The sequence below is a fragment of the Amphiprion ocellaris genome, chromosome 22 (genome assembly GCF_022539595.1).
Source record: "Amphiprion ocellaris isolate individual 3 ecotype Okinawa chromosome 22, ASM2253959v1, whole genome shotgun sequence".
Lineage (NCBI taxonomy): Eukaryota > Metazoa > Chordata > Actinopteri > Pomacentridae > Amphiprion > Amphiprion ocellaris.
The window spans coordinates 20,165,676-20,189,955 of NC_072787.1; the positions used below are offsets into that span (position 1 = coordinate 20,165,676).

Sequence of the window (24,280 nt, forward strand, 5' to 3'; positions counted from 1 at the left end):
CAGTGCCGCCTGCTGTGGCTGCACGGCCCCAAAAGTAATCAAATGGTGTCTAACCGCAGTGCAGCAGCTACAGATAATTATGGCACACCAGTGATTTTTGTTTCCAAAGAGGCTAGAACCAAAGACAGGAAGACACAGCTGTCTATTACCCCCCGGCACACCTGGAGGGTTTAAAAGTTTGAACTACACCTGCAAGCAAAGCATTCAACCAAAATCTAAGCTCTGGAATCAAACGTAACTGGCCAAAACTGCAGCTTTCTGAAATGTCCACTCATCTATTCCTTTGACAAGCAGCACGAGCCCCTTTCAGACATGCACATTCTGACGTCAACTGAATGCGTCCGCTGCATGTCTGACTGTGCACCCTGGTCACGTTTCCATTAAAGTCACTCCAGCAGTCTTACCAACTCAGACCTGGTAACGGTTTGTATCACGTCTAACACGGCACGAGTCTGAACTACACTTTGACAGACACGCACAAGCAGTGGTACTTCCAGTTGTGTTTCAGCACCAATAATCATCCAGAGTCATCACAGGCAGCTTAATGCAGTTTGTGTGCCAACATCTCAACACGCCTTTCTCATTTGCTTTGCGCCACAATTTCAAATCTGTTAGGCTACAAAATGAAAAGTCCAAAATAGTGAAATAAAACAGACACTGAAAGCTTAGAGAATGATGATACTCACCACTGATGAATGACATTCACAGGAGCTAAAGTTAGTAGACTATTTCTTTTATTTATTAAATACCTGCAGCATCAGACAGTCGCAGGATCCATATGGTCACTGCAGTTAAAGATTTATTTGCATTGTGGTTTCACCCTTGAAGAAATCCAAAATAAACCTGGCTGCTTGATGATCAGACAGTTGGATAAGCTGTTACTAGTTTAGATTTTGTCTTGACTAACTGGAGAAACATTAACGGAAAAGTGACCTATGTCTGAATTAGTACTATTAGAAGACTATAATCCATTTCCCATGTCTGCAAGGGGCTGTAGTTAGACCAATAAGTTATAAAGAAGCTTTGATTTCATCTCCCGTCTTCCTGATTGTTTCACAAAGGTGCTCGTACAGAGAAATCTGCCATGGCTTTGAACTTTCCAGGCCCTACTGTCTGTCTTTCTCTGGCATACTCCCTCCTCTCTCACATGAAACCAGCCGCCATGCCGTTCACCTGTTCTCCTCCACAGTCTTCTTCAACTTTGCTGGTTTTTTTTTCATAGTCTACCCTCTCCTCCATGTCTGTGTCTGTCTGTCTGTCCTCCCCTCCTCCTCCTCCTCCTCTTCTCCTCCTCCTCCTCGCCCTCCTTTTACCATTTGGACCTATCCCCCCCTCCATGACCCCTCGACCTCCCCTCCCAACCTGCAGCCTCGCGCCCCCTCCCCCACCTCGCCCGACGAGTTCCCCATGAATGTCAAGCAGGCATACAAGGCGTTTGCCGCCGTGCCTCGCTCGCTCGCAGTGCTGGAGCCGCCGCAGGTAGGCCGTGCTGCCCGGACTCCACCGGGTCTCGACAACACAAGCATGCTGTGCTGACTGGTTGGTCTGGCCCCGCCCTCTCCTGACTGGAGCAGGCTGTCCTCGGTGAAGCCTGCGCCGTGTCGGAGGGCCTGTGACGTGCTGTGACGTGTGGAATGCGTTCATCGTTGGTTTTTGTATTCCACTGCCATCATCTGTCGTACTGGTGTTGATTCTTGATCCATTCATCCGTCCATGTGTGGCTTGTGTACTAATATTCGACCCCCCCTGTTGTCTTTATATTATATCCCAGCTGCTAATCAGTCTGCCTGCTCTGTATCTCTGTGTCTGCTCACTGTTTGTGTCTCCTTTTTGTCATTGATGCTCATTTCTCACTCTGCCAACAGGACCCATATGGTGTGAGGAACAATGTCCACCCAGTACAACCTTCTCCAGAGGTGAGTCAACAGATGGACCCAGAATGATAAAATACAGGGTGTCCATAAAGTCTCTTTACAATTTTAAGAATTTCTTACAAAGGCAATTGATAACGTATCTTAACCAGATTTGTTTTATTGTAGTCAGTGGTTGTCAAAATTTTTTCTACCTCATTTAATACACCTCTATATGGGCACCAGTAGTTACAGAAAGCACATCAAGACGGTATTCGATTTCTTGCCATGTTTGCTGTAGCATAGCCTCATCAATGGTGGCAATGGCATCAGAAATCTTTTGCTTCAAGTCAGTAATGTCCCGTATCTTTGTTCGATACACAATATCTTTAACATAACCCCATAGAGAGAAGTCCAAGGGAGTGATATCAGGTGAACGTGGTGGCCAAGGAACTGGCCTATCCCTTCCAATCCACCAGTCTGAGGAGTAGCCATTTTTTAGGGTTTAATTTAACAGTACCTCTTTCACCAACAGGATACCTGAAACACACAATTTCAATGTGATTACAAACTTTAATAAACACTGATTACAATAAAACAGATCTTATTAAGATACCTTATCAACTGCTTTTGTAATAAATTCTTAAAACTGTAAAGAGACTTTATGGATACCATGTATAACAACAAGCAGAGCTGCCTGTTGGACCATATTGAGCTGAATATAAGACCATATTTATTTCTTGACATTACACAAAAAGTGTAAGGTTGTGTTATATTTGAGGATGTGCTCACACCATCAGATATCCCTTATGATTATAGAGTTGCAGTGTTGCTTTATAGGTTGTATGTTGGTCTAAAACAGGGTGATAATTATGAAGTTAGTTTTCCTTAAAAGATTTTAGGAAACCAAGCAGAGCAGCATGTCTTGCCAGTGTGTTAAAAAAAATCATCTGAAAGCCGAGAAAATCATTCTGACTGCTGAAATACATGTTACGCCAAAGTGGGATTTAAATTCTGCTGTCTTTAGTTCTGTATCTTCAAACAGAAAGATGTTTAAAAATGTGTGTCTTATGATCTTATTTTTGGGCCAATATGGTGTTGAACAAATGAATATTGAATCTGCTGCTGTCTGGATGCGCTCACAGCGTTTTATACTGACAGTCTGCTGATGACCTCTGTGGCCTTTTCAGCCTGAGTTGAACAACGAGGTGTTTGATGATGTCACAGACGGTCAGGAGGGAGCCGGCGAGGGTCTGACCGGCAAGGTCTCCCCCCGGCCCTCCCTCACATCTGACCGTCGGGAGTATTTAAACCTGGCAGCAGTGCCTCGCTTCTCCAGGCCTTCCATGGAACTGCAGGTACCCACCGCCTCTGCCACAGCGAGGGCAGCCCCGTTCTTCATCGGGGCTGTGATGTGCTTGGCTTTGACCGGTGGTGGTGTCTCTGCTGACAGATTAAGAGACAGCTGTGCTACTTCTGTCAATAATGTGACTCCCAGATAACTGATCTGAAATCAGCTTAATGGTGTTGGGTTGTAATTTGATGGCTACTTTTTGTCTTTCTTTTTGGACTGTGATACTTTTCTCCTGCTGGCATTACTCTAATCTTTCTGCAAATGGCTCTGCAGCTATGGCACTTTATCTAGCTGTTTTGTCAGTTCAGAGTACCGCAGGTGCTACAATCTCACCTCTGATCTTTTCTAACCCCTTCTGCAATCTGTCCCTGATTTTTCCGGCACCCCCACAGAGTCCCTCTCCTGGTGGAAAGGACAGCCCAGAGCAGCGCTCTTTCAGGGACAGGCAGAAGTACTTTGAGATTGATGTCAAGCAGCAGACACCAGACAAACCCAAACCTCGAGTCTCCCTTGTTGGTGAGGACGACCTCAAGAAAATGAGGGAGGAAGAAGGTATGTTTCCACTGTCCTCCCTTAAGCTTGCCAACAACTAACAAAAACTTGTGTGTTAGTAAGCTTGTAACATAAGCATTGATATTGCTTGTAATCTATATACTAAGGTGTGCATGTTATGAGAAGTATGCATTTCAATCTATGAGTTTAACAGCGTGAATGGCCAGAGACTTGTTTGTGTTGTTGTTTTATATCCAGTTAATGTTGTCAAACAAACCCTCTGAACCCCAAAACCCACCGGCAGGACTGAAAAGCATACCATCTTTTAAAAAAAAACCCAAACAAACAAAAAAAAAAACAAACACCAAAATGACACCTTTTTTTTATCAGAGTAAGAAACTATAAAAACAGGAGGAATCATCACATTTCCAACTTTACAATGGTCCTTGAACTACTCATCTGTGATTTAGGCTTAAAATCATGATGTTTCATCGGAACAGCTTTATTTTACATGTGGTGTTTATATTTTGGTCCATCAACCATTTGCTGTAACCAGATTCTGTACAAAAACAAAAAACAAAAAAAAAAACAAACATCCAAAGTCTGTGCTCCACAGCACAACCATGAAGCCACTACTGACTCAGTCACACAACAACATTGAGTGACTTTTCAGCTGAACTGCATACTTCAGCAACAAAATGATTGCAGCACGGCTCCAAACTGTACACAGAGGAGCAAGTTGCCAGCAAGTAGTTGAAAGATACATTCAGCACGGTGAAATATCTTTCTAGAGTTGGTGTAGAGAGGTGTGAAAAGTGCTGTTAGTAGAGGTTGTAAAAATATCAGCAGTAAAATATCTGCAGTATGTAGAGCCACTGTTTTTTATCTAGCACTGGTTATACCCATCGCACTTGAAAAAAGTTAACATGCTGATGCCAGATTTTAACTTTTTACATTATAATTTTGCATAAATAACTCATCAAACAAATTCAACTTTTGCTTTTTTATGGCAGAGGGCAATGTATCTTTGGTTTACTGCACAATAGATATTTTTCTTCTTCTACTTCTATCCGTTTGATGGGAACAAAGGCTTCCAGAAACTGCTGGGGATTCTGAGGGTTAAAGATTTTTTTGTCTGGTTTTGTTTCCCTACACCAACTGAACCACCTAATCTCTCCAACAACCTTATGTCTCCGCAGCGAAAAAGTTTGAGCAGCGAGCGCGGGAGTACCTGTTGGATGAGGATGAGGAAGATGAGGATGAGGACCTGGCCAAGCAGGTGGCACAGATGAAGGCCACTGGCAAGGTGCTGCTGGATGGAGTGGAGTACAAGGTGGAGCCAGCATCTGGCCCGTCCCAGCACTGCTCCACACCACCAAACTACAACGCAACGCCACCCAGCTACTGTGGCAGCTCAGGGTGAGAAGTTGTTATTTTTAAAAAATATAAAATCTTTCCTTTTTGGTTTCTTCTGCAAACTCATCGTTGTTTTCGTGTCCAGGCCCTCCTCAGTTGATGGTAAAGGAGACTCTCAAAGGAATTCCCTGGAAGACAGCTTCAGGATGGAGATGAGGCCCAACTCCATGACTGGGTAATTACAATGCACAGAATTATGTTTGTGAATGTTTTCATGCCGTTTGTCACGCCATTTATCAGTCCTGTCGCTGTTTCTTGTCAGTCTGAGCCCGGTTTACCCCGGAGAGTCGGCGGCTCCCATCCGCACAGCCAAAGCAGAGCGCAGACATCAGGAGAGACTTCGTATGCAGAGCCCAGAGCTGGCTGTATCCCCCGACAAGGACCTGTCCCCTGCAGAGAAACGAGCTCTGGAGGCCGAGAAGAGAGCCATGTGGAGGGCAGCACGGTAAATGCAACACTTCCACACACTTGTAAAGAAGACAGTTAAGACTTCTTGTCTATTGTTCTGACAAGAAGCCAAGAAAAATTATGTTAACATAGAAGCTAAACACAAAACCAATCTCGTTTATTACAAGTTTAAGAGTCTGTCTGTTGACTAAGCCTTTATTTAATTTTGTCTCAGCAGTCATTGTGTAACAGGTGATTGTACATGTGAACATCAGCAGACAACAGCACACAGATGTAGAGGAAATAACAACCAGTACAAAAGTACCAATAATGGGATAGGTTTTTGAAGGATCAGTTTTTTTTTTTTTAAGAAATTTTACATAATCTGTTGCATGTGTGCAAAATGTTCTGACATCTTTCAAACCAGAAGAACTGTGGCAGTTATATTTAAGATCTCCTGATAAAGTTTGTCCAGCTGGTCAATAAGTGGGTTAAGTTTCTTTCCCCAGAAGATCAAATTAAAGCTGAAAGTAGATTATGTGTTGTGAAAACACCAGCCTGTGCGTGGTCAGTGTGTCTCTATCTCACTATGGTCACATCTAAAACAGGTCTTATTTATTATTCCTGGCTCTCCTAATTGTGTCGGTGTTTTACCTTCCATTCTTTGGTTTTCTTCTCTTCTTCTGTCTGTGTGCGTTTCTTCCTCTTCTCCTTCATCCTTCATCCTGGTGTACTTTTCCTTCCACTGCCTCCTCTCTGTGGTGTTGCGGGGCACAGGCCCTATGGCCTAGAGGAGGATGTTAGGCAGTATGAGCAGGACCTGGCTAAGAGGCTCTACCAGGCCCGAGTGAGGGCATCTCAGGGCACGGCCCCCCCGCCCCCCACTTCCTCCTCTGCCTCCTCCTCTGCAGCCTCCCAGCTCAGGTCTGCTCCTCGGCCCGAGCCACCAGGGCCAGACGCACGGCATCGTGGGCGTGTGCTAGGGTGCTTTGGTGTTTTGCTAGAGGCCGAATTTGGAAAGGTCCAAGCAAGCACTCGCAGCAACACTGACAGTGCTTCCACTGCCTTTCTGGTGCTGTCTTGCTTCTGCACGTCTTTGCCGTTTCCATCTCTAGCTTCCTCCTGATTCCTGCCTCTTCTCTCTCTGTCTTGTCTTACCCCTCGCTCTGCAGCACTCATTTTCATTTGTGCCTTGCTGTTGTCTTTTACACCATTCTTCACACTAACACATGGCCCGCAGTAAGTTTGCAAGCTATCTGTGACTTAAGGGTAAACCTACTAGCAGTAGGTAGTCCTTTTCCTGGAATGCCCCCCTTTTTAATATGCTATGAAATTAAATGGTTGTTTGTCACAGCAAACCAGGACAAGGAGCACCCAAAATTAGTAGTGATGGGCCTACACCCACCCATAGAGGTGTATGCCTGTCAGTCTTTGTCTTTATTGCTTTAAGAAATCCTTAATTTTCTCAGAACATTCATCAAATTGTGGCTGTTTCTCTTCTAGAATGAAGTCTCTGGAGCAGGATGCACTGAAAGCTCAGATGGTCATCGCCAAATCCCGAGATGGGAAAAAGCGTGGAACACTAGACCAGCTGACGGAGTCGCCTTCGCCTGCCCCGACGCCCTCTCCCACCCCGATGGAAGGTAAGAAACTGCTGTGTAGTGTAGATTTAGATAAGAAGATTTGTATCGCTCTCATATAAATATGGAGCTTTGATCGACTTAGTATACAAGACTGCAAAGGGGGTAACAGGCTTCCAGCAGAAGAATGAATAATTAACATGTTCTATCTTGTCTAATCTGTACAAACCCAAGTGTAAAAACAACAATCTGTTCCTGCTCTTCATGCCTGCTTGAACACATTTTCTGTCTGTATTCGACAGAGCTCAGTCCTCGAGGAATAACCTCACCAGGCAGGCTGGTAAGCGCTAAATCTTTTTCCCTCTTCCTAATTTCCTCACAGTTTTATTTTTAAAATTTTGCTGTGCGTCTGGGTGAACATGCATCAGTGTTCTCCCTTTGTACGCCCTTGGAGAGCTCAAATTATCAAATATTTGAACAAAGCTACAACACTGACTTTGCAGTTTGATTTAGGGAGAGTGATTGTAGAGAGAAAGTGAACAGGGTTGTTTGTTTACAAGCTGGAAAAGAAAGAAGCTTCAAAAGGCATTAACATGAATCCACCATCTTGCTCATTGTCACTGTAGCCAATCAGAGCTGAGAACACACACTGCTCTCCCATCATGCGCCACAGCTGGCTGTTGAAATCACCCATCAGCCTCTTTGCCTCCCACTCTCCCTTTGCCATTTTCCTCGTTCCCTTTTCTCTTATCGCTATCCTTCTTTTCATATTTCCCTCCTCCACCATTTTCTCTTTTTCTATACTTTTTCTATACTCCCTCCATTTTCTGTCCTTTATTTCCTCTTACCCATCTCCCTCAACCTCTGCTCATTCCTATTTGCTATCCTTCTAGTCCCTGTCATCAAAGAAGTTTGACTACCGACAGTTTGCCGCCATTCCTTCTTCCAAACCCGTATACGACATCCAGGTATTGGCTGCATGCTGAGCTCCGGGGGCCTCCAGCCTCCTCCTCCCTTGCCCCTGGCTTTCCCTGCTGCCTCTCCCCTCTAGTTTCTCTGATAATCAAGAGGCATCAGTGTGACTGCAGTCTAGGTTGTGGCTCAGTGATTGATCAGCACTTCCTGCTAGCGGTGTGGCTCACTAACTCTCACTTGCACAAGAGACTTTCACTCCAAACGATGACACATCAATTCAACCTTCCTCCCGCTGCCTCCCACCTTTGGCTCACCAACATAGGTGCATCTGTAGCAGTAACAAGTCACACCCATCTGTCTCACATCTAACTAATCAATCACAAACAGTAACACTCACCACCTGCAGATAACCACACAGGCTTTTGATCCCACTAACCAGAATTGGTTCCGGGGAAAAATGGCCACAAGCTGCATCTCATCCACTCTCACATTCACTTCCATCAGCTGTCTCGTTCCACGCATAGGTTGCATATCAAGCAGAGGAATAACGTTAAATTTCCTCTCATGCTCTGGCTTTTGAAACACTCATCTGCTGAGACAACTTCTCTCTGTTCTGGTTAAGGTGATACTTCTGTGTCGGTGTGTTTGGAAAGGTTTATTTCCTCGTGTGCTGAGGAAGAGATAGGAGGGGAAGCAGGGAAATCCTGGAGTCATGCTGGAGCTGCAGGGAGCAGCGCTTGTTTGGAAGTGGTCTCTTTTTCTGTCGTCTGTGATGGTGTCAGTCTGCGCTCCTACATGTGGGGTATTTTCTTGTTTCTAGTTTGTTGCACAGTGGCCTCAGTTTGTTTGTATCCTCTCTTTGGTGGTTGTAATTTAATTGTCGCTGCTGTATGTAAGTGTGTTTACACTGTGTTTTTTCATATTCCTGCACAAAACTAGTATTTTAAGGATGGGTTCCAATATTTTCAAAACAATCTTTAATAGTGAGAGATGTGTACAGTAAACTAATTATTGGCAGTTTTAATTATTCTTGTGTATATGGCGTCCGTGAACCAATCCCTTCCTCGTGCATCTGTAGTCTAAGAAACAGGGAGCAAAATCCACAGTTGTCACCTTAAAATGAAGCCTCAAATTCAGCTGACACTAATCTGAGGCAGCAGCAGTCACAGCTACTCATGTCAGCATAAAATATCCTGGTTTAACTCTCAGCTCAGCAGTTTAGGGGGCATTGAGGACATTTTGTAGTAAAAAGTCTTTTGAAAATTCCTGCATTATTTATCTAAAATCTTTATTTTGGATAAAATGGACACAGACATGAACTGTGAAATTTGTCCTCTGATTTAGCAAACATGTTGGGTCCCTGAACCTAAAAAAAAAAGCCTCAGTTCTACTGAAGTCTTGCATGTTATCAGACTGCTGAAGGTTATATTCACCTCAGCTGAACTGAAGAACACACTGTACTCTCAACACTTCATCAAGGGATTCCTTCATGGCCAGCATCACGGTCAGGAGATGAAAAACATCTGAAAATGTCATTGGTCTCAGTTAATTCACAATTATATTACCATGCTAAACATGCTATGTAGAACAAATAGCTTCCAAGCACTGACAACAAATTAAAATGTAGCCACATAACATTGTCCACGTAAAGACGGACACCTCGACGTGCTGCTTGGTTTTCGGTTGTGTGCTGTTGATGTTGGTGCTGTGCTGTTGCTCCGTTTGCTGTCTCTCTGTGGATGTGACCACCCTACACAACAAACCCCGGAACTGATTACTTAGTTTAACACCCCGTCCTTCCATTTAACATGCCAGTTTCTCCTGGGGGACTAGTTGAGTAGATGTACTCTGGCTTTTGTGGCTCTGACAGACTTGGAGCTTCAGTACTGCCTGCTAAACCTGCAGCGAGCGGCTGGCAAACTGCCTGACAGTCTCCTACGCTGCCACTACTCACATGGTGAAGGCTTCCCCTGGGAAACAGGTTACTGAAACACCTCTGCTGCTCTGTCGTTCACTTTCTCTTCTTTTTTTCCAGTCCCCTGACACAGCTGACGACATACAGTACATTGATGATGGCTCCAGCAACCCAGGTATGTACTGCTGCCTTCATTTTTTTATTTCAGAGTATTAGAGCAGGCTTCACAAAAGGGCTAAATCTGCAGACAGTCTGTGTATGTTACCTCAACCTCTTCTATCCCCTTTGATTCAGGTGACTACCTGGGATAAGAGACTCCTATTGGTAGGATTCTGTGTGCATGTGTTTGTTGCTCTGCGTGCGGGGCTGAATATGTATGAGGAGAGTTTGTGTCTGGATGTGTGCCGGTTTGTACATTTACATGCTAACCTGCTAGTTGTGTGGAGTAGCGGTGGATTCAGGTATTAAGATGGGTGTGTCTACCTGGGTATGCTTTGCCATCTGCTGCCCACCAGTTACAAAGCAGCTATGGAGGCTAATACTAAGCAGGGTATTGAATGCTGAGCCCTCTAAAGGTCACGACAACAGAGGACTACTTTTGTGTTACCTCTCAATGTTTTACATTCCTACTGATCAGTAACAGTTAGTGCTGGTCCAGTGCAGTTAGAACACAGGAAAGACTTTGCAGATGCAACAGAAAGGAGAGATGATGTGACGACTCCTAACATGTCGTCCAGCTGCTTTGCCTGTCAGTTCATGGTGCTATTGGTCTTTTCAGCTGTGACTATTTGAAGCTGTGGCGCTGTTATGACAGGTTGTTTTTTGAGCTCAGGAATACAGCAGCTTCAATACAACACTGTAGCTGCACCATGGACAATTCTACAATTTCATATAGCAGATGCTTTTATCCAAAGTGCGTACATCTGAGAGTAGATACAACACAAGCAAGGATGTAGTCAAGAGAAAACAACCTGGATAAGAGCCATAAATCTAGTTCAAGTGTGATAATAGGACCGTGGTGTCTACAGGCAGTGCAGACGTAATAGGACTTTTTGTTTTGTTTTTGGTAGTCTGTCAAGTGCAAAGGTGTTCAGTGAATAGCTGGGTTTTTAGTCTTTTAGAGACTCTGCAGATTGAACAGAGTTTGGTAACTCGTTCCACCACAGAGGAGGAGAGTCTGTCTATTGACCGGCCATGTAGCCTGTAGTTCACCAACACAGACATGCAGCTCGATATTGTTCACGTTGATCAGCAGAAATCTAAAGCATACTGCAAGAAAACACAAGAGTAGTCCTCAAAAGACTGCTGTTGTGACCCTTGGGGGCTCCGTATTGTGACTCTGATGCTAACAGTGCATGGATTTGTTTGTGGGGAGCTCTAAATCGTTCAGTTAACACATCCAAAAGAGACCATCATTATGCTGGACAGTGTGTTTACATGCACTGTTGTAACTTCAAAATGAAATATCTCCATGGTTTTAACGGTTTCAGTGATGCAATATGCTGCTTGCTAATTCGGGTGTTTATTCTGCTCAATGCCCCGCTCAGGCTGACGCAGCTATACTTTGGCTGAAGTCTTTGTCTTGCATATGCATACACATGAAAACAACTGGAGAAGCCGACTATAACCTGGTCAGGTGCATGCCAACACACTGAGTGAAAAGATTTTTAACCTTACTAGCCTCAACTGTGCTTAGAGTTTCAGCAGAGAATCCACTGAGGTTGCAGGTTTAACCGTGCAGTCACCGGGCGCTTCGGTTTTCTGCTCACCAGTTTTACTCCGGCTTGTTTCCAGCTGCTGCTCTGAATGTGGGGCATCTCTCGCAGGTTTAAGGGATTCAGCCACTTTCTCATCATGAAACGCTTAACAGGAATATCCCGTCCTTTTGTCTTGATCTTTCCCCTCCACAGCTGACAGTGGTTGTCACGTGGGAAGAACATGTATTGCAGAAGCCTCATTTTCACGTCCGCTCTGTCTGCTTTGTTGTCTTCTAGGGCCCACTGCGAGCGCTGAGGTTGAGGTTCCCGCCTCGCTGCCTGCCACCTCTGCCCTGGAGGAGATGGCCCTGTACAGCAACAAACGTAAACTGAGGCAGGGCCGTCGCAGCCTGGAAGCCGCTGTGCCCACGTAGCACCAAAATATACACACATTTACATTCACTGTGGAACACCGGTGAACATACTGGTGCGTCCACAGGAGGTGCAGACTCACCGAACACTACACACAGCGTCAGTAGAGCGAGATTTACTCTCCCATATATAACCACTGCAGAGACTATGATGCTAATAGTCGCCACACATAGACACTCACTGATATCCTGCGTGCCAGTCTTGCCTTTACAGTCTGTGGGTGAGTTGGCAAGTTGTCCCTCATGGGGGCAAAACAAACTTGTGTGGTTAGCTAGGATTGCTTCTTTCAGACCATTCTTCTTTTTTTTGTTCAACATTCGGTTTGCCTACTAGAATCTCATCTATTTTAACTTGAGGTGATCAAAGTTTTTAGTTTAGTTTTTTTTTTTTATTTCTGCGCCTTCAGTGATTTTGCTGTTTAGAAAAAAACATACTGGAAGAGAAAAGAAATGGGTCATAGCTATACTAACTTCTTGAATGATACTGCTAGGCTTTCAGTGATTAGACTGTAAAATGTCTTATGTTTCTTGAGACTCGGGCGGACAGGTGTGTGTGTATATATAATAATTGAAGAGGGAACATCCTGCTACCTTCATAGTCACACATTGTGGAGAGCTTTTAAAAAAATTAGTACATATCATTTTTGCACTGCCACTCATCAGCTTTTTAAGAACGTATATCTTAACTAATTTATTGTTTTTACTGTTTTACTCAAATCGAAGGCCTTTTTATTTTAGATTTAACCCAATCAGTCCTTTTAGTTTTAAGAGGACAACTGAGGCGTATCAGTTTATCCTTTAAATGATTCTTTCAATACAATTGTGGGTCAAGTTTTCAACTAATTTTCTGCATATCACTTTATTTTATTTAATCTACTTTATATACAATTTTTTACTAGGGTTTTTGATGCAAGCATGTCTATAAATTAGATAGTTTGAACAAGGCCTAGTTGTTGCACATTGGTTTCATAACAGTAAAGGGTCATAACAAAATGCTTGTTTTCCTTGTCTCAGCAGACTTTAAAAGAGCCTCTGTCCACATTTATTAACTGTGTTACATTCCCCTGTAGAGTATGACTACACTGGAGGCAGCTGCATTGAGCAGGCTGAGAATATTAATGTTTGGGAACATGCATTTTAGCATCATTTATTGAATAATGGTACTTACACCCTGCCCTGTTTAGGCCATTGTATTTTTTTTTTAAATCAATGTGAATCATTCAATTCTATCCTTACATTATCAGGAGGTAAGCCACAGTGATGTGAAGGTAGCAGGTGTTTTATTTTTCTGTCTATGGTTAATTTAAATCTGATGCCACTGAAAATCATTTATTGTGTGAATAATGTACAAATACTGAAAGGAAAACAAATTTTGGGTTTGAAACTGAGCCAGTCTTGACCCAGACAAAACAAGTGTCTAGACTGCTGATGCTTCTAGGTTTGGACAGGCTTGGTGCTGGGATGCGCTCTGCATGTATATTGGTTTGTTAATGGGAGAGCCGTGACAGGCACAGCCAATTAGGAATTTCTCTCAAGACATTTGATCTCATTCAGCTCACAGCTTGACACACTGTCAGTTCATGTATCTGACGGGTATTTCTGCAGAATCACAGCATCGTAGCATTTGTGTTTAATTTAATGTAGGGTCTTCTAATTATAGCTTTCCATGTTGCTGTCACTGACTGAAATTCAGTTTGATAACATTTGCAATGGCTGAGATCTTTGTTTTTTTTTTTTTTTTTTAACTTTCAGTAGGTAAATCTTTTTTTTTCAGTTGGGTTTCACTACATTATTGATGCAGTGTTTCAAGTTTCTGTGTTTATTCTTTTGTCTTGAGTTCTCTTTGGGGGCTTTTACTTGCAAATAGGTTGGAGGGAAAGGGTCAGAAGTCCTAGGGTCAAGGGTTATAGCTCATACAAGACTGTAACTAGTGAATTTGTACAACCAAAGAAGTCTATTTTGTGGTTCAGGAATAATAAATTTTACTTTTCATTTAAGAAGCTGATTCACTGTGTCGTGTCTTTTTTTTTGCTTGAATAATGTATAAAGTTTGTAAAAACTGCAATGCACAGATTAAATGAACAGAAGAAAATGAAGTAAATTAAGCAGTTGGGTTTGGTGGACAGACGGACAGTTAGGACCCTTCACCACCATTAATTTCCAAGTTACCTGGCAAGACAAACAGTTGTAAAATAGATGTGTAAACAGGAAAAATACCTAATTGTGTGTCCTGCAGGGAGCTTTGTAGGGCTCTCAGAAAAGAAGTTAGCTGCCCCAAAGACCACGGACTGTTCTCTTCCTGAGAATAGCGGGGATCTAATAAACAATTACTACAAACTTGCCAGAAAATGCACAACTTTTTGCATAAATAAGGTCCACAGCTGTCCTTTTTTCCCCTGTATTGTGAAGGTTATTCTAGAGTCTGTTCTATGAAAAATTATGTAGAAGCAATGTTTTGCTTGGTGATCATACAGTTATTTTGTCCATTGACTATGAGACAGACTCACTTGTGCACAGTTCTTGTCCACAGTAAGGTCCAGCTCCTCCTCTGATTACAGGAAAGACTGCTCATACCAGGTCTCAAATTCTGGGACACAAAAAAGCATAACTTGGAACAACTTTGACTGTTTCAGTAAATAAAATGTTTTTTTGTTCAGGAAGGTAGAAGGTACGAAAGAAAAGTGACCAGATAGCAGGCGCAGTCTACACTGTTCCACAAGGTGTTTGCAGTAGTTGACCTCTGCCTGGAGGTCACTTAGCACCTCATATCTCTGCCAGTACTGTCCCTGAAGCTTTTTAAGATGCACCAATAAAGAGGCATCTGGCTCCTGCAGCCCATTCATAACCAAATACTGACCTTCATGAAAATGCGCACAAAGAAAAGATGGATGAACCTCTTCATTATCACAGGTTGCCAGGCCCATCAATACACTTTGCACAGTGTTTCCAAAGCCTGTATATTTGAGTATTTGTGTGGTTCAGTAACACAACATTTAGTGATCATGATCACACTTAATGGCACAAATATCCAGCAATTATGCCAATACAAAGAAACAAAGTACATCTAAGGTACCTTGGCGGTCCGTGTATATTTTGGCAATTGGATTTTCCGTTCTGAAACGGGTATTGAAAAACAAAAAACGAGTGGTTATTTGATTTTCGTTTTAAAATTCAAAAAATAAAATTGGAATACAAGGCGTTTTTCTTTTCATGATCAAAAAGGGATATACGAAATTTTAAAAATGCTTTGATTTTCATTTTATATTTAGAATAACAAAACAATTAAATCAGTAAGAGACAGAAACGAAAATGTCCGTTTTTTCATTTTCTGAGACCGGAAGTGGTCATCAGCAAGTGGAGCCAAACGACAACAAGATTCTCAGAGGGCGGAGCCAGAGAGCAGTGATTGGTCAGACCATAGACAGATACAGAAGACAGCGCGCTAGCGGATCTAGTCTTCTATATATAGCTATGGTCGGCACGTTTGGTAGGTAGTGATGGCGAGATGAAGCTTCATGAAGCATTGAGGCTTTCCATCCAATTGCTTCACTCATGGTTCGAAGCTTCATGGTGCTTCATTTGCTCTACTGCGCCATCAACTGGATAAATAAAAGTAAAACAGGCAGAGTGCCTATAATGACACTAGCTTTGCTATGTGAAGCTTTGAATTGTGCTTAAATGATAATGCCAATAAACAAGTAATATACTTAACATAGTGTCTGCTTTTCCTGATAGCAGGAACAGAGGGGGAAATGGAAACAAATTGGGAGAGAGATTTGAGATTTGTAGCTTGACTGCTTGATTGATGTCAGGTTCTGGCTTTCTGTAAAGTGCTTAGATACTTTTAATTGTAATTAGGGCTATATAAATAAAATTTATTGTGCTTTTGCTACTTGTTTTGTGACTGTGCGTCTGGTACCAGTGACAACCTGTAAAACAAAAGTAGGAACAACATTTTATTTGTTTTTATTCAAAAACATCAATTTTTCCACAGTGCTGGGATTCAGGCGACTTCTGTTTTTTTGGACAATATTTCTCTAGCTCCTTGGAACACAACAGACACTTCACCTTTTAAAATACCAGAAAAAATTAGAACAATCGATGTGTGGTGTTGTCACAGTTATTCATATTACACTTGTTATGTGCCTACTTTATTAGGAGAAATCAGGTCAAAGTGTTTCCAGACAGGGGAGAATCTTCTCTTTCTGGCTGGTTCTATAAAAAAAGAGTCTCAAACCAATTGAATGAAAAGATACAGCAGGTAAAAATCCAACAAATGTGAACGGGGAATCCATTGCGTTTCACTGCCCTTTATATTTTGAATTGCACGTCAAACCTGCGAACCACTTCCTGAACCAGTCATGCGGTACGACCGGCTTGCGAGGCTTCGAACGTCATCATTTTTGGCTTCCTCCCCTAAATAAAGCAAGCCTCGATACGCGCTTCGTGGACACGCCCCCTCCATTACTCGACACACGCTTCGAAGCCTCGGCACGTCTCGTAACGTCACTACTGGCTGCTGTTGACCTTGTTTTTGGAGTAAAACACGGTAAGAAGATAAATACTTCTAACCAGTAGCGTTGTTTTGTTGTACGTTAAGTCAGCGACTTGTGAAGGGTTGTGTTTTGTCGTGTTTGAGCAGTTGGTCCGGACGCGTTAGCTAGCTAAGCGGCTAAGTTAGCTAGCGGGCTAATTAACACAGGTGGCTAACTTACCGCTGAACACCTGTGTTACTTGCTGCTGCAGCTGTCCTCATTATTAGAATGACCTTCTCAACCTGTATTTCTCTGCTGTGTATTTTAGCTTTTAAAGGTTTAAGGTTAACTGAAACCCGTTGAGCTGCACTGAAGTTTAACATTCAGCTGCTTTGAATTAAACCGAGCTTAACTTAACATTGCGCAACATTACCTCTCTGAATCTCCATAATTTCATTAAATTCCTTCTCTCTTCCACTGCTCAAGTTCAATCCAGTCTATAAAATGACATTAATAGTGAATAAACTAACAACCAGCCATTGTATTTATTTATTATTGCATGTATTTATAGTAAAACATGAGAGGAAACATCCTACTTTTGGATCTAGAACTGCACAAGCCGTTCATTTTCAGTCACCTGATGAGTTAAACTCCCCTTTTTATGTGAGGTTGAAGCAGAAAGTCTGAGTTAACAAATAAAGTTGTTTATAATTTGCGATACCTGTTATCTCTGACTGAGGCTTTAGTTTTTGTTGAGCTGATTTACACGTATAAACTTTGTTCAGGAAGATTTCTCAGTAGCTCAGAGGACAGGCTGCTTTTTACACAACCTTGTAAGAGAATGTCTGTCAATGCTTTCAGCAGAATTTAGAAACACAACACTTCCTAAACAGATATTTTGAGGCTGTGAGGTTGAACGTTTGAGAGTATATCATTGTGTTTGTTTGTGGTCTTTCTGTTTCTAGGTGGAAGCTGAATTAGTGAGGATGACTCCTGCTCCTGTCATCTCTAAGCTCCTCACACATCTTTACCTGCACATGAGGAAAATCACTCCTGTAGAATGCAGGTATGTTTGTCATTATTATAAAAAGATGTTGCCTGGTGACCTGTCAGAAACCCATTATACAGAGTCAGCCAAAATAATGTTTACACACATCAGGAAAAGAAAAACTTGCATAAATATTTCAATACCAAATTTATTCAGACATCACAAGATTAATAAAAGTTATCTTTGGCCTCTACAATTACAAGAGGTGCTCAAAGTGGTGGCCACTGGCTTCCAGACATTTCTGTTGTGTTGTAGACGTCACTTGTTGATGCTCCATTCATGAGGGTAGCGCCATCTGTTGGGAAAACATTGTACAACAGGACACCGAGTTGTCGTGATTTGATCAAACTTAGAAAGAGGAATCTATATGTGTAGAAGTACTTATACAAATGAAATATTTATAAAAGTTTTTCTTTTCCTGATGTGTGTACATTATTTTGGCTGACTCTGACTGTGAACTTAATGAGAACAAAATTGTCATTTAGTTGTTGCTCTGGAAGCTTCTTTAGTGAAAACCAGCTGGTGTTCTGCTTTGAAAAAAAAACTGCTGTTGAGGTCTGTGTTTTTAGGTTTAACCCCACAGTTTCTGAATGAACTGATAGTTTTAATTGACGTTATAATTGATGGTAACATTTACTGATCATATAATCAGCATGACAATATAACAGTAGAACATTCTGACCACCTGACTAATACTGTGTTGGTCCCTTTATGCTGCTAAAACTCCTCTGACCCAGTGGTTCATCAGAACCTCTGGGGATGTCCTGTGGATTCTGTGGATCCTGTGGGTTGCAGGGTGGGTCCTACCTAGACCAGGCTGATCCTGGACCATCCCACAGATGCTCAATCAGATCTGGATGTGGGGAGTGTGGAACCCAGGTGAACAGCTTAGCTCTGTCGTGTTCCTCGGACCACTCCTGAGTAGTTTTAGTTTGTCCTGCTGAGGGTGGCAGCTGGCATCAAGGACTGCTGTTGCCATGGAGACTAGGGGGTTGTTTGTCCTGCAGTGTTTAGGTGGTGGTACATGTCAAACATCCACATGAACGTCAAGGTTTCCCAGCAGAACGTTGCATTAGAACAAGATGATGGATGTTGTTCTCTTCAGCTGTCAGTGGTCAGAATGTTGTGGCTGATTGGTGGATCTGTCTGCCTTTACTCTGACATCCAGAGTTATACAAAAGTGTAGTATGTGTGCAGTGCAGAAGAGATTTACTTTATTGTATGCAGTTTTTTGTTTTTTAAGGGAGAGCATTTTTTTTATCCACCTGAAGAAGACCTAATCTTTCCCTTCAAAGGATAGTTAATTGTTACTACAGCTTCCATAGTGGTTCCATCAGAGAAAATCATATCCATATACAGATTTTTATTAATTCCAGGGCTGGTTCAGTAAAGATTATAATAATAACTACATCAGATAATTCTTGGTCGCAGTTGGAATTTTGCAGACTGAGAGATGGTTGAGAAGGTTTGCAGTTCTTGTTTTAGCAAAATATGTTATAATAGAAGATCTTTATTGTCATTGTACATGAAATTATCTGCAAACCAGCAAAGTGTATCAGTCTGAGGTATCTAAAAATAAATAAGTAAAGAAAAATGCTTCTAAAGCCAATAATAAACTGAATATTTTGAGGGAATATTCTAAAAAGGAAAGAAAAGCTCCATTCTCACTCCTCTCAGGATAAACTCATTAAAATTGACTTTAAATTTAGCTTCAACACGAGATAAAAACATTTACTTTCATTACTGATGTTGTCAAGTTTTAATAAAGTTCATGCTACTTTTATAAAATGATGAAAGTGAATAAATTGTATTTCTGTGATCTGTGTTTGATTTCTGTCTTTTCTCCTGTCATCCAGATGTTCAGAGGGAGATGATGCCACATCTGGTCCAGCTGATGGAAGGTCTTGAAGTTCTCTGACTGGCCTCGACTGAAGATGGTCGTCTCACTGGATTTAAGGTTCAGATGCTCAGTAACAAACTCCACCAATGAGCCAACAGGGAAGCTTTAGGTTTATTAAATGTTGCTATGAAGGTTTCGCTGTTTTTCTTTGTGAATGCAATGAGCTCCAACTGAAACTTGAATTAGAACTTAGAAGTAAATCCTTCCATCTGAAAGGATTTAGTTGCATTAATAACCTCATAACATTCTAATTTTTATTCCAGTCTTGGTTGGAAATAGAATCTCTGTATTGATTCAGGTAAAAACTGAACTTCACAGCATGTTGGAGCAAAACAACCAGATGAAAACTGTGATGGTGTTGGATTGTCAGACCGTAATGTTGCAGCTCAAAGCAGCTTTTCTATCTCAGTTCATTCTGACATTCAGCTATGAATCAACACAGCAGATGGTGATCCATGCTGTGGAAGTCTCACATCTCCTGATTTAATGGAGCTGCTTTGCACTTTTTACACTGTTTATTCACCAACACTTTATTTAATAAAAGTCCATCTAGTTTTTATGAGGAATGTGATGTTTTAATTTCTCTGTGAATAACTGCAGTCTAATGCAACAGCTGGAGTTGTAACATCTGTCCTGATATTGATCATGAAGTATTGATCAGAATACTTATGGTCAGCAGTCATCCCTGAAGTTTTACATTAAAATCTTTACTTGTGTTGTGAACTTTGGTAAGAAGCAGAAACTTTAGCGTTGCCATGGATACATGAGTGTTAAATTCTGTCCATGTTTCCATTTTGGGAAATTCAGTCCAGCAGATGAGTTTGTTTTTACTGCCAGCAACCATTCAGTCTGAGATATTAAGAATAAATAAATGTGCATAATGTGGAAATGAACAGATTCTATTTTTATTTATACCTACAGCTGCTGGTAAAGTTCCAGAATGTGGAGGAATTTAGTCTCACAATCACAGACAATAAATATTATCTGAAAGTCAGGTTATTGTTGTTTATCAGCACAATACAAAAAGATTAATGTTAGAAATATTCCAGTTAAGACTCTAGAATATCAGGATTTATGTAAATTTACCTCAATAATATGAATGTTCAGGTTAAGATTGTACAGTGATATTTATTATGTAAGTTTAGCTGATTAAAGTTTATGACTCTGCACTAAAATATTATGTATTTAAATTGACATCATTATTATAATATTTAGGGTCAGACCCTACAGTATTGAGATTAAGAAATCAAATATTCTATAAAATATAAATACACTGAACTCATTTGGATATATTTAAGTGAGACTCTACAATATTATTTGACACAAATCTATCTAAATCAAAACTTTAATCATTTTTACTCCAAACATTTACTGGACTGATTTAAACATTAAAATCACTCCTTTCTAATCCTCTGCTGTACGTTCAAACCTGAGGCCTTAAATAGAAACACACAAGTATCTGATTGAAGGAACTTCTGCAGAGTCCTGGTTCCAGAACATGATGATAGAATTATAGACAAACTTTAACAAAAGCTGCCTGAGAGTTTACAGGTTTTTATGTTAGATTTCTTCAATAATTTAATGAGAGTTATCAGCAAAAATCAAGTGTTCATTTGATGAACTTCATTTCCTAAAACATCCAGAATTGGAGCTCATATCTTTGGCAGCTGTAAAGTTTCTGCTCCTTCAAAGTTCACAACACAATGAATGAATTCCTAAAACACTCTCAATGCTGGAGAGCGTTTGTGATGCTGAAGCAGTGACCAGTTTTTCAGTTTCTTCTCTGGAGATGCACAATGAGGGACGTCTGCAGAGACTGAGAAAGAGTCTCACCACATCCTGACATGAGGAAAAAGACTTTATTGAAGACTACAATGAGAAAAACTATCAGACAGCAGACGGCTGCATTCAAGGTGAGCTCTGAACATTTGATCTGGAACAGGAATTCAATAACTGGCAGCATGAGCTTCATTTCAGTCTGTAGCTGCTGAATTCATGGATGAATCATCTGGCACTAGAGAGGAAGACCATCAAACATCCATGTCAGCTGATGGAGGTCCAAGAGTCTCACCAAACAAACAACCTACAGAGTGAAGACCTCGAACCTGATTGGACGGCCTCCTATTCAGCCACATGTGTGAACAAATGCCTCTAAGCTGATTTGTTTTCTAAAATAAATCTAGTTTGAGTCCTAATCTATGCCTGTGTGTTTGCGTCTTTACACGGCTGTTAACAGTTTAGGCTGTTAGATTGTTCCAGATAAGACAAGTACAAGATTCTTCAGAGCCGTTCTACCACGAGCCTGACAGGAAGAACTCCAACAGCTACTGAATGTTCCTGTGGTTCCCTCAAGGCTACAGGAGGAGTCCTACGAGGACGAGCCGGTCCACCTGATGGAGGCCAGTCGCTGCGGTTCAAAGGCAACACCGACTACGTGGACTTCTACTGGACCACACGGAGGCCTTCAAACCGGACCAACAAGTTCAGCGACTCCCCGACTCGTGGGTCTGAGGACGCCGCCGAGCCTCGGTCCAGCCGGCCTCCTGTCTGTGGGTGTTTGAGTGCTGAGAGGTTTGTGGATGCATGTGAACGTGTCTGTGTTGAAACAGCAGCTTTGGACTCAGTAACGCCGGGAAAAACCAAGAGCTCCTTTATTTGTGACTTCCACTAAAAAAAACTGATGAAAATAAGTTTGCCGGGGTTCTGACTGATAACAGATTATTAAATAATGAAAATAACAGTTTAAATATTCCTTTAAACAATCCTTTTAGGTCTACATTTCCTTTACACTGACTTCTTGGTATATATACAAGTATTTTGGGTGGAATACAGACCTGATCAAAATCTTAAGACTAATTGAAAAATAGCTAGAATTTACCTTTTGCACATTTGGATCTTAATGAGGTTTTAAGTAGAGCTACAATATGCAAAAGCAAGAAGGAGGAGTGAGAGAAAAAGCACTTTGAAAAAGTAATTTATTGAAAACAAGTAAACTGAAATAGACTGTTTATCAGCTGATCAAAAGTTTAAGACCATCGCTCAAAAAATTACAAAAAACTCTCCAAACCAGAACAAAAAATGTTCTCAGTAGGACTCAGTAATGAGTAGCTCCACCGTTCTTGTTAATCACTTCAAAAATTGGTTTGGGCATGCTTGATGCGAGTGTTTCCAGGAGGCTGGTGGGAACATTGCTCCAAGTGGTGAAGATGGCTTCACGAAGGGCATCAACTGTCTGGAACTGATGGCCATTTTTATAAACTTCCCTTGCCATCCATCCCCAAATGTTCTCTATGGGATTTAAATCAGGGGAACATGCGAGATGGTCCAAAAGAGTGATGTTATTCTCCCTGAAGAAGTCCTTGGTCAAGCGAGCATTGTGAACTGCAGCGTTGTCCTGTTGAAAAACCCAGCTGTTACCACACAGACGAGGGCCCTCAGTCATGAGGGATGCCCGCTGCAACATCTGCACGTAACCAGCCGCCGTTTGACGACCTGCACCACCTGAAGCTCCAGTGTTCCACTGAATGAAAAAGTCCCCAGATCATGATGGACAACCCTCCACTGTGCCGGGTAGAAAACATCTCAGGTGGGATCTCCTTGTCATGCCAGTAACGTTGGAAGCCATCTGGACCGTCAAGGTTAAATTTTTTCTCATCAGAGAATAAAACTTTTTTCCACCTTTCAATGTCCCATGTTTGATGCTCCCTGGCAAAGTCTAAACGGGCAGTTTTGTGGCGTTGTGGGAGACGAGGTCTTTGAATTCGTTTTTTGTTTTTGAAACCCTTTTCCCTGAAAAAGGGTCTGATGGTTATTGCGCTGCAGTCGGCACCAGTAAGGGCCTTAATTTGGGTCGAGGACCGCCCTGCGTCTTGACGGACAGCCAATCGGATCCTCCGGCTCAGCGCAGGTGTAATTTTTTTGGGTCTACCACTTGACTTTTTTGTTCCATAATGCTCAGGATCTTTCAGAAAATTTAGAATGACTGTCTTGCTGCGTCCAACCTCAGCAGCAATGGCACGCTGCGAGAGGCCTTGCTTATGCAGCTCTACGATCCGACCACGTTCAAGAAGAGAAAGCTTCTTAGCTTTAGCCATCAGGAGGTGGACCGTGTGAATGCCTGACAGAAAATGAGAATTTTGAGCAGATTTGGGCTTTTATAGCCTGTGGTCTTAAACTTTTGATCAGCTGATAAACAGCCTATTTCAGTTTACTTGTTTTCAATAAATTACTTTTTCAAAGTGCTTTTTGTCTCACTCCCCCTTCTTGCTTTTGCATATTGTAGCTCTACTGAAAACCTCATTAAGATCCAAATGTGCAAAAGGTAAATTCTAGCTATTTTTCAACAGGTCTTAAGATTTTGATCAGGTCTGTACAAGTATTTTGGGTGGAATATTCCATTAAGCCCAATGTTCAAGGGTTCTTCTGGGAATATACCATTAAACCAACCTTTTAGGTAAATGTTCCAGGATGTTGGGTAGAATATACCATCAGATAAACCTTTTAGGTCTACATTGGAAGATTTTAGAGTAGAATATTACTCCAAACCATCCTTTAGGTTTACATTTAAGGTGGAATACTCCTTTACACCAAGATTTTTTGGTCTACGTTGAAAGATTTTAGGTGGAATATTCCTTTGAATGAACTTTTTAAGTTTATGTTCAAGGATGTTGGGTTGAATATACCATCAGACCAACCTCCAAGGTCTACAGTAGTGAATTTTAGGTGGAATGTACCATTAAACTCACCTTTTAGGTCTATATTGGAGGATTTTAGGTGGAATTTTTCTTCAAGTCTACATTTAAGGATGTTTAGGATGGTAC

At 41.7% G+C, this 24,280-nt stretch overlaps 1 protein-coding gene and 1 long non-coding RNA gene across 22 annotated transcripts in view; both read left to right on the plus strand.

The window, feature by feature from the left end:
* scrib (scribble planar cell polarity protein) overlaps positions 1–14,042 on the plus strand; it is a 74,839-nt gene extending 60,797 nt beyond the window's left edge. For 11 of the 21 annotated variants that reach the window (XM_055007225.1, XM_055007228.1, XM_055007232.1 and 8 more), the window contains 13 exons: positions 1,369–1,479; positions 1,866–1,916; positions 3,041–3,208; positions 3,597–3,756; positions 4,896–5,115; positions 5,198–5,287; positions 5,375–5,557; positions 6,277–6,423; positions 7,003–7,142; positions 7,382–7,419; positions 7,973–8,047; positions 10,030–10,084; positions 11,904–14,042. In XM_055007225.1, the coding sequence (XP_054863200.1) occupies positions 1,369–1,479; positions 1,866–1,916; positions 3,041–3,208; positions 3,597–3,756; positions 4,896–5,115; positions 5,198–5,287; positions 5,375–5,557; positions 6,277–6,423; positions 7,003–7,142; positions 7,382–7,419; positions 7,973–8,047; positions 10,030–10,084; positions 11,904–12,040 (1,575 nt within the window). In that variant the 3' untranslated portion in view covers positions 12,041–14,042. Of the gene's footprint in view, positions 1–1,368; positions 1,480–1,865; positions 1,917–3,040; positions 3,209–3,596; positions 3,757–4,895; positions 5,116–5,197; positions 5,288–5,374; positions 5,558–6,276; positions 6,424–7,002; positions 7,143–7,381; positions 7,420–7,972; positions 8,048–10,029; positions 10,085–10,203; positions 10,234–11,903 lie in introns of all 21 variants that reach the window. The other 10 variants (XM_055007233.1, XM_055007239.1, XM_055007234.1 and 7 more) reach the window with 9 other exon arrangements.
* A 3,552-nt stretch (positions 14,043–17,594) lies between these two features.
* Positions 17,595–21,655, plus strand: LOC129348015 (uncharacterized). Its single transcript, XR_008600426.1, has 3 exons — positions 17,595–18,439; positions 19,417–21,373; positions 21,438–21,655. It is a non-coding gene; the product is annotated as an uncharacterized LOC129348015 (long non-coding RNA).
* The last annotated feature ends 2,625 nt before the right edge of the window (positions 21,656–24,280 follow it).